Source organism: Bos indicus, chromosome 8 (assembly GCF_029378745.1).
Source record: "Bos indicus isolate NIAB-ARS_2022 breed Sahiwal x Tharparkar chromosome 8, NIAB-ARS_B.indTharparkar_mat_pri_1.0, whole genome shotgun sequence".
Classification (NCBI taxonomy): domain Eukaryota; kingdom Metazoa; phylum Chordata; class Mammalia; order Artiodactyla; family Bovidae; genus Bos; species Bos indicus.
In genome coordinates, this window is record NC_091767.1 from 100,779,513 (window position 1) to 100,796,927 (window position 17,415).

Here is a 17,415-nt window from a genome sequence, read left to right on the forward strand (position 1 = left end):
AGACCTAAATGCAAAGCCTCCTCCTAGGAGTGAGACTGTGGTAAATCTCCAAACTCAGTTCTTCTTACAAAATGGAACCAATAATTTCTATGCCTTGTCAGTTCTGCTGTGAGGATTAAATGAGATAATGTATTCAAAGTACTCAGTATAGTGCCTGTCACATAGGCCACACTTTAAAGAGTAGCTTCTGCTAGTATTTACCTTTCTTTCTTTCTTACATCACAGTTTAAGAAGAAAAAAGATCTATAAAATATGAAGATTTAATCTAATCACACAGAACCCTTGCTGAACAAATCATTCTATAAATTTGTGAGCGGCAAGAATGCCCACTTCAATTCTTCCCTTTCCTGGGAACACTGTTTTGATCAGTGATCACTTACATTGCCAGAAAGAAAAGGACCAAATCATTTAGACTGCCATGGAGAGATAAAGGAAGGATTGGAAGACTAACCCATGTTGCTTGAATTCCAAAATAATTACATACTGATCTCATCTGTTCTTCCCTGAGGTGCCTGATGACACAGACACAGTGAGGCACCTTCTCTGTAGAGCACCAGTCTTTTTTAAAAGCTGCTCAGAGAACATCTGTGTCCTGTTTAAATCCAGAATAAAATTCTTAATGCCAATTTTTCAATTCCCAGGAAGAAATATAAAAGGGCGTCATGCTTTTTCCCCCACATGGTCACTTGTTCCTCACTTAACACAAAACGTACAGCCCTAAAAAGCTGAATAACATAAGATAAATTGTATTTAAACTGCACCAAAGCAGCTAAACATTAAACCTATAATTAAAAACTAAAATGAAAGAAGTTAAAAACATTCAATCTGTAAGTGGGCTGTATTTTATACGTGAAATATGGAAGCAACATTTGAAAAACTGAAGAGTTTTTCCCACTCCTCCCTCTCCCTGGGGCTTTAACCAATAAATGACATGATGATGTCAGCACATTACATCAACCGCTCCTCTCAAATGTATTTCATTAGACAGCCTGAATAACTGGAATTCTCTGACACATGCTTCCACGGACTGACTTCACAGGGCAAGTGTGCGGGGTAAGCTCCATATGAACACACAGTGTGTGATACCTGTTCCAACTGTTCAGGCGTCCATGGGTTATCTCCAATAACTCGTTTAGCTGCATAAAAGCTCATTCCTGGGGGAGGCTGTGGTATTCCAGAACCTCCCCCACTATTTGAAGAAGAACCCTGTGCTGAAGATGAATTTTGGCGACTCTGGGATTCATTTAACACATATCTGGAAAGGAAATGGGAATTTAACCCCTCTATAAAAACACACACAAACACATGTATATGTAATACATTCAATTACATACTTTCCTCCCACAGAATTTTTGTTGAAGAATAAACACTTGAAATTAAAATTTCATCATAAAGGAGAATTTTAAAGACAGGTATCTTTAAAAGGTATCCACATCCTCAGCAAATTAACCACTGGAGTATATCTGCTCAATTTGACTACAAATGAACCATAACAGTTACCAATAATGAATATAAGTATTCTGTTCACACTCAATCCATAAATTATTATTCTAAAAATCACTATGAACCCACTATATTTTGTTGATTGTAATGGAAATTAAAAGAAAAAAAAGCTATTGTTTTATACCCAAAGCAGAGAATAATTTTATATTCATTCCCATTTCTGTTCAATTCTCCTTAAACTTCTTGTATCTCTCCATCACAACACCCACTGAAACCTCCAAACCACTTACCACAGAAGCATATACTGCCCCCAAAATGAAAAAATTCAAAAGGACCCAAAGGAGAAAAATCATAATGAGGACCAGCTTTTTCCATTATACGTTCAAAGCATACAGCTTCACAAATACTTATTTACTGATTTATCATCCTATTTCATTTTTAGCTTCTACAGATTAAAAATAAGATTTCTGGTAAATTCATTTTGAACCAATTAAACTGGTTAAACATTTAAACCAATTAAGCATTTCTCATCTACAAAATGAAAACTTTGATATAAATAATGATTCAAGTCCCTCTGAAATCTAAAATTCTAAGCTGACAAATTCCCAGATTTGATATTAAAATATCCATTATAGTAAAAATTAAACACTAGGAGCCTAACAGCACAGTAAACTATTCCACATTACTATATATCATATTCATTTCATTCCTAAATTCATCTAATTTTTTAAAAACTTGTTGAAGGACCACTTTAATATTTATATATAAACAATGCAAATTCTCACTGGGAAGGAAAACATGAGGGACCACTGGCTTGGGTACATTGTGTGCCTAAGTTAAATCTGGACTTCCAAGTTAAATTACCAAAGCCATCATCACCTGCCAATTCTGGCTGCCTCCTGATTTAACAACTGTAAAAGGAGATTTTCATTTATTTCTTAAGTTACCGCAAGACTGACAGTACACAGGAAGTAAACCAATCAATTACTGAACAGCTAATATCGTACAGACTACCATCCCAGACACCAGACAGAGGAACAACAGGAGGTGTAAGACTGTCTACCGACTGGAGCAAGCTGAGAAAATAACAACACAACACGCTCAACAGCACAGGATGTTATCAGATGACAAAGAAACTGCAGGAGACACAAGAGATGTGGGTTTGATCCCTGGGCCGGGAAGATTCCTTGGAGAGGAAATGGCAACCTGCTCCAGTATTCCTGCCTGTAAAATTCCAAGGACTGAAGAGCCTGGCAGGCTCCGGTCCATGGGGTCACAAAGAGTCATACGCAACCGAGCACACACATTACAGAGGTAATGGAAGGTCCAGAAAATAAAACTGCCAAATCAGAAGAGTAGGAGGAGAACAAATGGGAGAGGAGAGAAAGTGAACAGCGTCAACTCTCCTGTGGCTGAGGGAGGGATAGACGATGGGGAGCCCAACATGCCACGCTCATGGTGCAGATTACCGAAGAAGCACAACGAAAGCAGTATTTTAGAAAAATATCTCTGGCAGCAGGACAACCTAAAAAATGAGCAGGCTAGAAGCAAATCACAACGCGGGCACTATGTGGGCACCAGGAGCCTGAGGCGGAGCAAACAGCTCCTGACTTCAAAGAGCTCCCAATCTAGTAGGAGAGAGGGACACGTCACCGCACCGAAACACCAAGAGGCACTACGGACGGTGCTCAGTGTTATGCGGACAAGGAGAGTGTCCTGTGCCTAGGGCAGGGGGTTTACGTCAGAGACGACAGAGCCGACGTCTAAGCTCCTTTGTGAGGCTTTTCAAAGTGATTTTTTTAGCTGTCGTTTCTTGCTGTTTTCTTTCTTTCCTTCTTCCTTTCTTTTGTGATGGGGAAGCATTCTAAGCAGAGGGAACTGTATGCTCTTAAAACAAGTGCGTGTAATGACTGGAAAATAACAGCCCAAGGATTTTAAGGTGTAACCTGGTAAGATCTGCATTTGAAAAATCAGGAAACTCTGCAGCAGAGTAGACAGTACTGAAGAAGAGAAGCTGGTGAGAAACGAGGAGAGAGGTTAAAAGAGCCTGAACTAGAGGGTAGCAGTGGGAATGACTCCAGGGCACATGGAGGCAGTGGTAGGGAACTTTATGGGACTGACAGTGAGGCAACCAGGAGGAGAAAGCTGGAGCAACTTCTAATTGTATGCCTACATGGCTAAGAGAATCATCACAGCACTGATGCAATTAAAGGAGAGAAACTACGTTTACTGGGAAAGATTGATTTCAGCTTGGATGGGTCAAGTCTGAAAGCACAAAAGCAGCTCCAGGCTGTTAAGATCAGTAAGCAGTGGGGCTGGAGTTTAGGAGAGATCAGGGCTGCACCAAAGCAAACCTGAGACAAACACATTTTCACCTGAAAGTTGAATCACTGAAAAGAGTACTGGACGCCACACAGTAAAAGCAGTCAAGAACAAGATCCCTTGTTCCGTTTTGCTTTGGTGTACTTACCCGTAAGGCATTAAAAGGACGTCCAGCATGAAGTCCAAAAGCAGCTGCACAGTCTTTGGTTTCTCAGCAAGATTAAACGGAGAAGCTGATTTTGATGATTCAACAGGGTATTTCATGTGAAAAAGGGTTGGTATTAAAAGATGCATTAAGCTGAAAAAACAATTACATTTATTGCAACTATTTAAAAATAAGGGTTTTTTATACATGCAAATAACAGACAAAATAACAACAACAAAAAAATCACTTGACAAAAAAATGGCAATCGTAGCAAGGACCATTCATCTTCAAAACTACTCATTTACAAAGTCTAGGGACTGGCCTAGATTTCATTCTTATTTCTTTCTTATTGAAAGCTCAGTATATTGAGTGATAAGTGACATTTTAGCCAACGTGACTCATCACAAAAACACCTGAGAAAAATGTATATAATATGAGCTCAATGTTAGTATCTATTACAAGAGATTTAATATGAAACCTTAGGTAAAGTTCAACTGACAACATGTCCTGTCAATCTTTTTTTTTTCCCCTTTTCACGTTTAATTAAAAATAAAGTCATTCAAAAGCTAAAGAAATTAAACATGAATCACGTCAATATTTGGAATATAGTATTAAATTTCCACTGTGTGAATTTAAGTAACACAGCTTCAGTAATTCCTTCTTTCACTATACCTGTTGCTAGGAAAACAATTTCAAACTAGTGCTTACAATGTCTATTAATTTTACTTGTAGGAAGACTTTTTTGCACCAGCTACCACAAGAACACGGCTCTCTGCACCCTGTTCTCCTGTTACACGCGTGCACACAGACATTAAAGGGACCCTACCACACGCTCCCCAGAGAAAAAATTTTTTTTACTTGTAAATGTGAGCATGAAGATCTTTTAAAAATGTTTATGCTCTAAAAAGCGAACTGAAAACATGATTTAACTCTTTCCTCCACAGCTGCTCTTCGTGTTTCTCACCACAACAAGGCTAGGATACAGAACTTCTGGGCTACACCGAGAAACGAAGGAGCATAGACTAAACCTCTTCATCTCGTCAATTCCCACGTGAATACAAACGCGTAATCAGTTTCTTAAGAAAACTGCTCTGAAACTTTATATCCTCCAAGACAGAAAGGTTTGATGAAAAGCATATTAGAACTCTAATTTTTGCAATCACAAGCTCTAATTTTTGCAATCAAGAAAATCAGTTGCTTCAAAATAACTGACCAAACTGAAAATGCATTTAGATTGAAAAAAATGTTAATTGTTCTGCACAGTTTCCCATATGCTCACAAGATATTTTATAATTTACAAAATTAACCAAACAGTCATGTTGAGGTAACACAGCAATGTTGGCTGAAAGAGTTCGACTTAATTAAGCCTTTGCATTTGGCCAGGTGAAACCAGACGTGTGGATCTGTTTTTGAACGGCAGCACTGACTCTCAGAGGTGGGGAACCAGGTAACCGGGGACAGCATACCTGTCCTGCTGGGGCTGAGGCTTTCCTTCCATGGCAGTAAGAAGCGTAGGGGCCAGCTCACACTGTTTCTCCACCGGTAGCCGAGGATAGCCCATCTTAACATAAATTATAGTAAAATTCTGATGCAATGAGAGAAAGGCAAGTTAGTATAAAAGAAGTATTCAAGGATTTCAACAAAAACGTATGGTTGATAGCCTAGGTAGTTATCTTATAATCAAGAAACTGAATCCTCCTTCCTCTTGCTTATCACCTATTACAGCCTGGCCAACCAATCTGTCTCAGGAAGAACTCCAGCCCCACTTACTCAAAATACTTACTTTAAGATGGGCTTCACAGGAGGGAGCAAGACCTAGTCTAGCGCATTTAAACATACATCAAATTATTCTGCTATATGCCTTAAACATATACAATTCTATTTGTCAATTCTATGTTTCAATAAATCTGGGTGGGGGGCAGGTATGGGGGTGGGGAATTAGGTACTCACATGTGCAGTTACTTTTGACTGAAAAGAAAAAAGTAATCCTTTGACCTACCTAAACTGACATACTACACACCAGTATCAGATCTCCCAGTTTGTTACATTAATCCTTTCAAGCTAAGAGGAGGCCCATGTTAGGTTCCAGGCTGTCATTTCCCAGCTGGTCAATTACTAAAATAACCTCAGTACATTGTGGCACTGTGGTTCCTCACTCCAACATCTGACTGATGGATGATGAAGCGAGGGGAAGCTGTGTGCGGTCAGTGTGCGAGCATCACTACAAACCATGTGAATGCCTCATTTTAAGCAAACCCATAAATGCATATCCAGATTTACACATAGGATAGAAATTTGCTTTTCTGAAGGACTTTAGAACAGACTTCGTAAAATCATTCCATTAAAGACATCCTATTTGGCAGTTGTACTGGCACACACTGTTCCTATTTGCTTACAGGAAGACACATGTATAATGGAGCTGTATACCAACAGCAGGAACAGACAAGATAGCCTGGGCCAGCGGGTGGCTTCAAAGGTTTGGAATCCAGATGTTAGATAAGACCCAATAGAATTCTGCCTCAATGCTACAACCACAAGGACCAGGAAAAGAACATCATTTGCCATTACATAGCATCAATATTTTTTACATTTCATTTTCATGAGGAGAACATTTAATAGGAATATTTCTTACCAGCCCCAGTTTACTCCACTTTTAAAAAGAGTATCTTTCTAAATATATAATATATATCAAATATATTGTTTTTATTTCAGCCTTCCTATCTCTTCCTGTCTTTTTACCTTTTTTTCTTCTTCTGTCATCCTTTACTTATTCTATGCTACATAACCCTTCTCTTTCTATTTATACCAATGTCTCATAACCTTTTACTAAGAATCAATGATTCTTTTATACAGCAACATACCTGACACATCACTACACCAACATTCACCCTGTGTAAAACGGCCATGCATTAACCTCCTCCTACCATTTCCTCCAGGTCAACACTCAATGGAGAAACAGTGTGTCCATTTGAAGAAAAACATCTCCTGTTTTATTTAGAAACAGTCTAAGATGAAATTCTAGGCTGGCCAATATACTGATAACATCTACTAAACATTATGAAAGAAAACTTACTGCAAGTCAGAAAATAGTCCAAGACAATACTCACTGTGACAAAGGAGACTGCAGCAGGGTCCTGGTACTGAACCAAGAGTGTCTCTACTGGGAGCTGTATCTTGGGGCGGCTTTTTATGCGCTTATTCAGATGGACCAACAGTTCCATTACCTACAATAGAGGACGGCAGGAACTGAAATTCTTGATCATATTTTAAAAACAAATTCACTTCTCAAGTATTACCTATTTTACTTTTTTCTTGTAAAGGATGTAAATTTGGCATCCCAGAAAGGGAGTATAGAATATTGGAATCTTGTTCCAAAATGCCATCCCCAAGAATCCACACACCAGAATTTTACCAGGCAATGTATTTCACAATGTCCTCCAAGTTAATTCAAGTTGAGATTCCACAGAGGCCTATACTGAGGCACAGTCCCCCAGAAGATGGTGCGCAAATGACTGCAACACGCCATGCTACAGACTGAATATCTGTGTCTCCCAAAATTCGTACAGCAAAGCCCTAATCCCCACTGTGATCTGGAGGCAATTAGGTTTGGATGAGGTAATGAGGCTAGAGTTCACATGTAAGGGATGGATGCCCTTGTAAGGGGATGAAGATATCAAGAGTTCTCCCTTTCTCTGTCATTTGAGGATAAAGCAAGAAGATAGCCCTGTGTAAACCATGAAAAGTTCCTGATGAAGAACCTGACCATGCTGGCACTCTGATCATGGACTTCCAGCCTCCAAAACTCTCAGAAATAAATGCTATTTATGGAGTTGGTGATGGACAGAGAGGCCTGGAGTGCTGCAATTCATGGGGTTGCAAAGAGTCAGACACGACTGAGCAACTGAACTGAACTGACGTCATATAGTCTGTGGTATACTGTTATAGCCGGAGAAGGCAATGGCACCCCACTCCAGTACTCTTGCCTGGAAAATCCCATGGATGGAGGAGCCTGGAAGGCTGCAGTCCGTGGGGTCGCTGAGGGTCGGACACAACTGAGCGACTTCACTTTCACTTTTCACTTTCATGCATTGGAGAAGGAAATGGCAACCCACTCCAGAGTTCTTGCCTGGAGAATACCAGGGACAGGGGAGCCTGGCGGGCTGCCGTCTATGGGGTTGCACAGAGTCGGACACGACTGAAGCGACTTAGCAGCAGCAGCAGCATACTGTTATAGCAGCCCCTATAGACTGACTAAGAGTACTACAGAAAGAGAAACATTCAAGGTACTGTGAGTTTCAAGAAGAAAACTTGTCTGCCAAGATCAAGAAGGACTTCAAGGAGAAAGTGACAGGAAACAAAGTCCTAAAGAGCAGACGAAATTCCAAGCAGAAGATCAGTTATAAGTAGGTATAAGAGGTCTAAACGAACATGGTGCACTGCACCTGACTGAAACATAGAATCAGTTCAGTTCAGTTCAGCTCAGTTGCTCAGTCGTGTCCGACTCGTAAGAGAAAAAAGTGGGGCTTAGATTATAAAAGGATTTGGGTAAAATGCTGAGAAGTTTTTGCTTTATTCTGAAGATCATCTGATTCTATTCAAGAGTTTAAAGTAAGTAATACCAAGCTTCCTCTCCCTTAAGTGGGAAAAGATGGCAGAAACCGAGGTCAACAAGCAACGATTCTCACAGCAAGAAAGGAAGCTACAAAGGCTCATGTCAAACGACCCCAGTCTTAACTATAAAGTGGGATAACACCACTTTATCTAACTAGGAAAGGAGCACTGAGATATAAGATTTTTAGAAAGCCTTAACTAAAGACTCAAGAATTTAAAGTGAGACTATTCCAGAGGACACGGCTTACACTATTCTCCATCATTTCTGAAATTTGAGCTCTAGCTTCAAAGCAAGTATTAAGGAGAGCTTATAGGGATGTTCACAGCGAAGGTTCAGTTATTTACAGCAATCATGAAATAGTGCATTTTAAGAATAACAAATCTAATAATATTCGTTAAACAATTATCATATTATTATATGATAATAATAATCATAAAATAGCTGACATTTATCAAGCAGTTTCCATGCAGAACAGCAGTTTGCAGTCCTGTCTCATCTGATTCTCAAAACAACCGGGAGAGGCCCTGTTTTCACTCCCATTTGACCCAGGAAGAAGCAGAGGCTCAGGAAGTGAAGTAACTTGCTGAAGTTGACTGCGACAGCAAGTGGCATCGTCAAGATCTGACTCCAGGATCCGTATTTTTAACCTAATCAGACACACTGACAGTTGAGCTCAATGCATCTAAAGTGTCTGTCACTGTGAGACACTCTCAGGACCCTGGTACTTTGCAAAGACTGAGAATTCTACATTACCATGCTTACCTCACCCAACCTCCTCCCCATCCAGATTTGTGATTCAGCTGGATGACACGGAAAAAAATCAGAAGGAGACAGGCCAAAGGAAACAGCCCTCCTCAGACAATCTAAGCAAGGCTGATTCCTATAAGGACCTGACGGAAAATCATCACTGATGGAGATAAACAGCAGTGTCCAGAATTACACACTCTCTTGTTTATCACAGTTTTAAAATTTTAAGTCAATTAATTTTCTTCTAGCAATATTATCACCTTAAATATTGATTTACTTTCCAAATTTGATTATCTACCGCCTGGAACCCTTTATAAACTCATAAAAATCAGGAAATCCACTGAACCAGTCCTTACCCCAGCTAAAATCAACAACAGTTAACCTCTGTCAGTAAACCTCCAGAATTATTAGCCATGGGTGTATAATATTTTATCTCTATCAGTTCTTATTACTCATTCATTTAAATTCATTTGTTCATTAGTAAACTTTTTAATGGAAGTATAACATATAGCTGAAGAGCAAAGTTAAGAATGTGTATGGCTTAATAAATTTTCACAATTTTGGAAACACATTTTTGCAACACCAGAAGTACAAAGTTCCTGCACCCAACTCACTAATGCCTCTTCCTGACTTCTAATACCAGATTTAAATTTATATACACAAAACAGGATGAACTCATGTGTTTTCATTCTGTATTATATCTGATATTCATCCATGTTGTTGCTCACAGTAATGGCTGACTTTCACTGCTCTATTAGGAAGAAAACAAGAATTTATCCATTCTCCTCCATCATGATATATATTAGATTATTTCCAGTTTGGACCATTAGGAATAATTACTATCAACATTCTTAGTTATGTCTTTTGGTGCACACGTATATACATTTTTATTGTATATAAACCCAGGACTGGAAATGCCTGGTCATGAAGTATACATATGATAAACCTTAGAATATTTCCAAACAGTTTTCCAAAGTGGTTATACTAATTGACACTCCCACCAGCAGTGGTCAGTTCTAATTTTAATTTTATGTAAACTAGAATTCTATGTAACATATCTCATTTTCCTTAAAACTGGAAATGTACTCTAATGATATGACAGTAGAAATCTAAAACTTATTTCTCTGTGAATTCCCTGCTGGGGAATTCACTAGGAGTTTTCACTGAGATGGCCCAAATCCAATCCCTGGTCGGGAACTAACTCCTAGTTTTATTGATGATAAAACTTTACATGCTCAAACTATTTACACACAAGCTTTTTACTAAAAAATACTCTGCTTTTATATGAGTCTTATTTTTATGATTAAAAAAGAGGTCTAATGTTTATAACTGAATTCTAGATTTGTGACAAATATCTATATCCTTTATTAACAATTACATAATAATCAAAAGTCTAATTATTATATCGGTTCTATTTGCAAAAACTATTAGTATTAGCATAGGACTGTACATATCATGAAGTCTGACCAAATAGCCATATTTCAAAATAATTAAAAATCTGACCAAGTATCTAATACTTCAAAACAAATAAAAGGGAAACATACATCAAGCCTCCACCACCTGGTGTTAAAGTGAAAGTCGCTCAGTCGTCTCTGACTGTTTGCAACTCCATGGACTATACAGTGCATGGAATTCTCCAGGTCACAATACTGGAGTGGGTAGCCTTTTCCTTCTCCAGGGGATCTTCCCAACCCAGGGATCAAACCCAGGTCTCTCGCACTGAAGGCAGATTCTTTACCAGCTGAGCCACTAGGGAAGCCCGGAGTCAAAACAACATGCAGGCAAATTATGTTACTGCTCTCAGTCATTCTCTCACCCCCAACTTTCATTCACTGACCCTTCATGTACTGATTCACTTTCATACGTAAGAGAAAGAATGAACATGTTTGCCATCAAGTGGAGGCAAAGCCTGGCAGAAATTACTTAGTTTGGGATCATCTCTCAGGTATAAAATCCCATGTGCCACAAAGCTAATTATTTAGCTTCCCTGAGCCTCAGCTTTTTCCTCAATGAAATGTGAAAAACATGAGCATCTATACCCTGCAGAGCCGTTAAGTAAGTTGTAATGAACTGAGAGACAATGATCACATAGGCACTTAATGCTTTGCATTATTATCTTTTTCAGAACCACTTTTCCTCATTCGCAGAAATCAAATGATAACACTTCACAGGCCATTGTGAGGATTAAATGAAAAGATATGTCAGAGTCTAGCACACTGCTTAGAATGTAAACAGGTATCTCAGCTCTTAAATCTCTTTTCCCTTAGGCCAGAAGTTTTCACACTCACTTAACAGCAAAACCTCTTTATCAACAGAAATGATATGAAAAAAAAGCAAATAAAATCGGTATTTTATAATATAAAACAAAGTTCACAGTATACTTTATTCTATTTTGCAGCTTTTAAAAATTATAATAGAAAAACCCATTTATTACAATAAATCGAAAAAAGCTGTAATCATCCCTATTCCCTAGCCCATTCACAGCCACTCAAAGACACCAGTGTTAACAGTCTAGTGTTCTTCCTCACATCTCTCTCTGCAGTCACATAAACTTCTACAAACATATTTACATCTTTAGATTTTACATCTTTACTTTTTACAAAAATGAGCTACATATCATTAACATCAGCATAGAGTCCACTTTGTTTCCAGTTAAAAATATATAAGCTTCTTAATTTCGACCTTACTCATTCTTTGTTAATAGCTGCATAATATTCCACAGGATTCAAAGTTGTTTTCAAAAACTCACCTGTACTACTCATCACTCAAAGTAAATACATGTTCACATATTTCCTTCAAGCTTTTTGTAAAAAGGTTAGAAAAATTCACCAATAGATCAAAGTCAGCATTATTTGGAATATGAGAAGAAAATCAAAGGCAAACTTCTAGGGAAAAAGCTCCAAAGGTCCTTTTTCAAATTAGCATGTTTCTAAAACCTGACATGCTACACAATGAAATATAAAAATGAAATATTTTTTCCTGAATTCTACAGCTTGAAAAACAAAGAAGAAGCTATGCCTTCTTTGGAAAAGATCTTTAACATACACATTTTTATTGACAAATATCTTGGAGAATACACAGTGAGGAGTGGGGAAACAATAAGAGAACTAATGTAAAAAGTAAACTGAAGAAAAAAGGCAGATATTGCTTAGATATTGCCTGGAATTCTAACAACAGTTAAGTGATTCAAAGTTTCAGACAGAATCCAACCACAAAACAGCTCACCAGATCCTCAGTGCTTTCTAAAGAAGTAAGGAATAGAAGGGTAGAGGGAGAGGGAAGAAATCTGATTAAGATAAAATAATGTATTTGCTGGTAACTGAGTAAAACATTTTGTTTACTCAGATACAAATAATGACTGAAATGTTAAGAAGGTGGATAGATTGGCTTGATTAATCATTATATTCAAACAGAATACAGGTGATCAAAGGCCTACACAGGAAATGTGTGGCAGGATGAGACGGTGAGGAAGGAGAAGAGGGAGGGATGGAGAGACTGAGAACGGATCAACAAGGTGAATAACCAGAGTAACCGACGTAAAATGCCCTCAATCCAAACCTCAAAAAAAAAAACAAGAAAGAAAGTGACATGTCAATTATACTGATGAAGAGATGCAGCCAAAGTAAATAAAGTTAAACTGGTTAGCTGAGCCAAAGATTCACCAATCAAACCTACATGGAAGGAAAACACTGGTTACAATACTAATCTCAGATGAGAGATATTGGGGTTAAAAAAAAATCTTAAGTGGGATTTAAAAGATAAGAAAAGTATGTAACATATTATAAATTACTAAAAAAGACAAGATCTTCAATTTGTGCACCAAAAGGCATCCAGGTGAAATTATTAAAAAGAAAATCAGAATATTTACAACAGTAGTAGGAGACTATAATTCACTATCAGTTTACAACAGGACCAGAAGACAGGCTTCTTGAGAAATGAGAGCACAGTGTTGAGTGGCCTCTCCACACACGGAGCTCCCATATTCCACACAAAGGAACTATTTTTCTCAATTTTATGAATAGTTTTTATGAACATCAGAAATTATATACTTTAAAAGATTAGAGCATTTGCTCACTGTGGTTTCCAATCACAATGCAATAAAACCATGCAAATTTTACAAAATTTTGAGACTAAAAACAATATTCTTATAATTATTAAGTCAAAATTAAAATAACCTAATACTGCCCCTCAGTATAACAATGGAGTATAAGTGAAAGTGAAAGTCGCTCAGTTGTGTCTGACTCTTGCGACCCATGCTACAGCCAGTCAGGCTACTCTGGTCATGAAATTCTCCAGGCCAGAATACTGGAGTAGGTAGTCTTTCCCTTCTCCAGGGGATCTTCCCAACCCAGGGATCAAACCCAGATCTCCCGCAAAGCAGGCAGATGGATTCTTTATCATCTGAGCCACAAGGGAAGCCCAAGAAAACTGGAGTGGGTAGCCTATTCCCATCTCCAGGGGATCTTCTCTACCCAGGAATCGAACTGGGGTCTCCTGCATTGCACGCAAATTCTTTACCAGCTTAGCTACCAGGGAAGCCCAAGGAGTACAACCAAAACAGTAATCAAAAAGAAATCCTCAGCTAAACCTGTTTTTGGTTCTGTTTCTTTTTTTTTTTTTTACTCTGACCTTAAACAAATGACAATCATCCAAGTCTCAATTTCGTCTATAAAATGAAAATTATATTTATACCTCACGTAATCTTGTGAGGATTTAAGTTATTAGCACTTTTCCTGGCACATAATAACCTTTATCATTACTATATAAACTGAAATCGTATGTGAGAAAAATATACTAAAGGAAAACAAAAAAAGGAATAATTAGAATACAAACAGAAGACTTTGAGACTCTCCTGGTAGTCCTTGGTTAAAAATCTGCCCTACAATGCAGAGGACAAGGGTTCAATTCCTGGTTGGGGAACGAAGATCCCGCATCCCACAGAGCAACTAGGCTCGGGTACCACAACGAGAGACAGCCTGTCGCGGCGCTGAGCCTGCGCGCCACAACGAAAGGGTCTGTGCGCCACAACGAAGGATCCTGCACGATGCCAATGAAGATGTGATGCAGTCAAATAAATAAACAGTACATTTTTTAAAAAGAATGCAAATTCTTTTTAAAAGGTGTTCTCTAGCCTTAAAAAAAAAAAAAGTTTGGTAGTAACAAAAAAAGTAGAAACAAGAATGGAATTTCTCCACTTGAATGGTTACAGAATATTAAGAGAAATAGTATGATAGAGGTGAATAATATACAACCAAATGTATAGATGGTTAGAGATAAATGATTTTCCATAAAAGATAAAAACACAAGGAAATGCAAAAATCCTAAGTAAATAAGTTAAAAAAAAAAAAAAAAAACCTTACTGAAAACACTCAGCCTAGAAACTTAGACTAATGCAAAAACTTCCTCCTATTTCCTCTCCTGGTCTCCACTGCAAGTCTCTGTCCACGCCACAGCCAGAGTGATGGTGTCACCGTCACCAACAGCCTTGGCAAACTGCCACGGACTCCCCACGCCTGACCTCCCATCCCCCTTCCTCTGATGCGCTGGGTGCGGCACTGTGGCCCTCTTCAGCTCCCTGCCGGCCTTACACTCAGTTCCAGCTCAAAATCTCTGCACAGGGCCTTCTCTGCCCTTACTGGTCTCCCATTTCTCTGCCTGGCTATTTCCTACACATCACAGAGGCCTCCCTTACACCCTACATTTAACTTAAATCAAGTCCCCAAATACATTCTTTCATCGGATCCTTTTCCATCTTAGCACTGACTGCAATTTTAACTCTATACTATTTGCCTGATGGTTTAATAATGGTCTCCCTAACTAGACGTTTCTTTCCTTCACCGAGGTATTCCTAACATCTGGCATATAAAAGGTACTCAGCAAATATTTGCCAAATGAATGATGAGACTAAATAAAGAAACAGAAACCAACGCATGAAGGCCTTTTATTCCTTGCTATTCTGAGGGTAAGAAAAGGCCATAGCAGAGTTTTAAATAGGAAAATGACATAAACACATATCTATCTCAGCAAAGCAGTCATTAACAACAGGCACGTCAAATATTAATGTATGACAAGAATGTCCTATTCCTTCCTGTAAACATAACAGACATTCTGAAAGATACTATTTCTCCACTGAATTCAAACCAGGCCTCAAAATCCCTCTCAGGGCAGACCTCCAGGAAGGTCATTGCCAATCAATTAGAGTGGCCCAAGGGATGAAATCTGATGATAGCTCAAAAACCCGAAAGTCTAGTATAAATACACGGGAAGACTAATGAACTATTTTAAACTGAAGAGGTCAAATGTTCCCTGTAGAACATTAGGTTAAAAAAGAACATCTTGATGTCACGGTTATGCAACTTTTAGTATAGTTCTTTACAAAAATCCTAAAACAGGAGCTATGCAAGACTGCCTTGCTTTTAAAAACATCTCTTTTGCTTACCTTAAATTAAGTTCATATTCATTGTCATGCTTAGCTGCTCAGTTATATCTGACTCTTTGTGACCCCATGGACTGTAGCCCACCTGAATCCTCTGTCCATGGGATTCTCCAGGCAAGAATACTGGAGTGGGTTGCCATTCCCTTCTCCAGGGAATCCCTGGTGCCTCAGTAATCCCTTTAAATTAAGCTCATATTCATAGCCAATGATTAAAGAAGATTTTTGCACCCCTGATGCAAAGAGCTGACTCACTGGAAAAGACCCTGATACTGGGAAAGACTGAAGGCAAAAGGAGAAGCGGGGGCAGCAGAGGATAAGATGGTTAGAAACATCACCAACTCAACGGACATGAATTTGAACAAACTCCAGGAGATAGTGAAAAACAGAGGAGGCTAGCATGTTGCAGTTCACGTGGTCACAGAGTTGGACACAACTTAGCAACTGAACAACCACCACTTTTCATACTGGACTCAAGAGCATGGATTTTAGATCAGGCCTCCATACATTCCAGAACAATTATGTCAACTATTATCATCTAGCACTGATGCCAAGTTTACAGCTGGAGCTAAAAGTAGCTGTACTAAGCATTCAAAAGGTACTCTGAAACCATGGAAGGAGGTTATGGACTTACTGTCCATTTGTCAAAGGCCTTAACTGGGTTCATGAAGCTAGATTTCAATAATGGGAACAGAAAACCCACTTCATAAAATACACCCATGTACTCCCCCATTTAACTCCCCACAACAGTCCCAGCATGCTTACCTTTTTGCGCACGCCTTCTTGGGTGCTGGACAGCTTGAGCAAAACAGGAGGAAGGAATTTAGATATGATATTCTGTAACTGCTCATCTGTTTCAGCATGTCCAAGTCGTAAAAAGACTCGTTCAAGCTGATCTATAACATAAAAAGAAAAAAGGAAAACTTAGCAAATCATACAGGACTGAGACTAATCACTTTTCTTGCTTAATCCTTTTTTCTATATGCAGATCCTTTAGTCAGAACTTTAACCATAGCTAGCCCTGGATATGGATGATTTTGGCCCCGTTGTGAAACAACACTAAAAAAGTTTACTAGCTAATTATATTGTCTTAGAACTGTCCTGGTCATTTAAACTCTAAAAGGGAAGAAAACAAGGCTAAATTTCTCTCCTACTTAACAAAACTATTCAGTGTTTCTAGAGGATATGGATACCAGAAAAGATACAAAAGTTTTTAAGAAATCTTCTAGATAAGAGAGCCAGGGAGGAGAACTTTAATCAGATACCAGGGGTAATAGATCTTTGGTGAAACCATCTTACTAATGAAATTTCTGCAAAGACAGAATCACTGCCCACTACTACTAGAATTAGCCAACCAGCCTGTGAAAGATAAATTTCCACCAAGAAAGCCACTGAGAAACATCTTAACATCATAGGGATGCTTTCAGCAAAACCCAGTCTGTGATAAACTACAGGATAAATAACTAACACACTCAAAGTTTACATCTGTTCAGTCAGTACACTGCAGGGGAGGGGAGAGGGGAAAGGGGAATTTACCAATGGCAAATGACTGGATATTTGACTTTTGTTAATTAGTGTTCATTTTTTAGATGTTATCATCGTATTGTGGTTATGTTTATTTTTTTAGAGGTTCTTATAAAAATGATCAGTAGTGATTAGGGAGCCTTCTAAGGGGCTGGAAATGTCCTGCATCTCACATTCTGAGTGGTGATT

The 17,415-nt window shown here is 38.5% G+C and overlaps 1 protein-coding gene across 6 annotated transcripts in view; it reads right to left on the reverse strand.

The window, feature by feature from the left end:
* The window catches only part of ECPAS (Ecm29 proteasome adaptor and scaffold), a 110,025-nt gene that overhangs the window by 67,796 nt on the left and 24,814 nt on the right, over positions 1 to 17,415 (reverse strand). For 5 of the 6 annotated variants that reach the window (XR_011568196.1, XM_019966715.2, XM_070795274.1 and 2 more), the window contains 5 exons: positions 16,468 to 16,598; positions 7,018 to 7,134; positions 5,377 to 5,495; positions 3,914 to 4,063; positions 1,087 to 1,255 (listed from right to left, as the gene is read on the reverse strand). Coding sequence is in view for 5 of the 6 variants with exons in the window: in XM_019966715.2 (XP_019822274.1) it covers positions 1,087 to 1,255; positions 3,914 to 4,063; positions 5,377 to 5,495; positions 7,018 to 7,134; positions 16,468 to 16,598 (686 nt within the window). In the remaining variant the exon portion in view is untranslated. Of the gene's footprint in view, positions 1 to 1,086; positions 1,256 to 3,913; positions 4,064 to 5,376; positions 5,496 to 7,017; positions 7,138 to 16,467; positions 16,599 to 17,415 lie in introns of those variants that run through there. The other variant, XM_019966717.2, reaches the window with a different exon arrangement.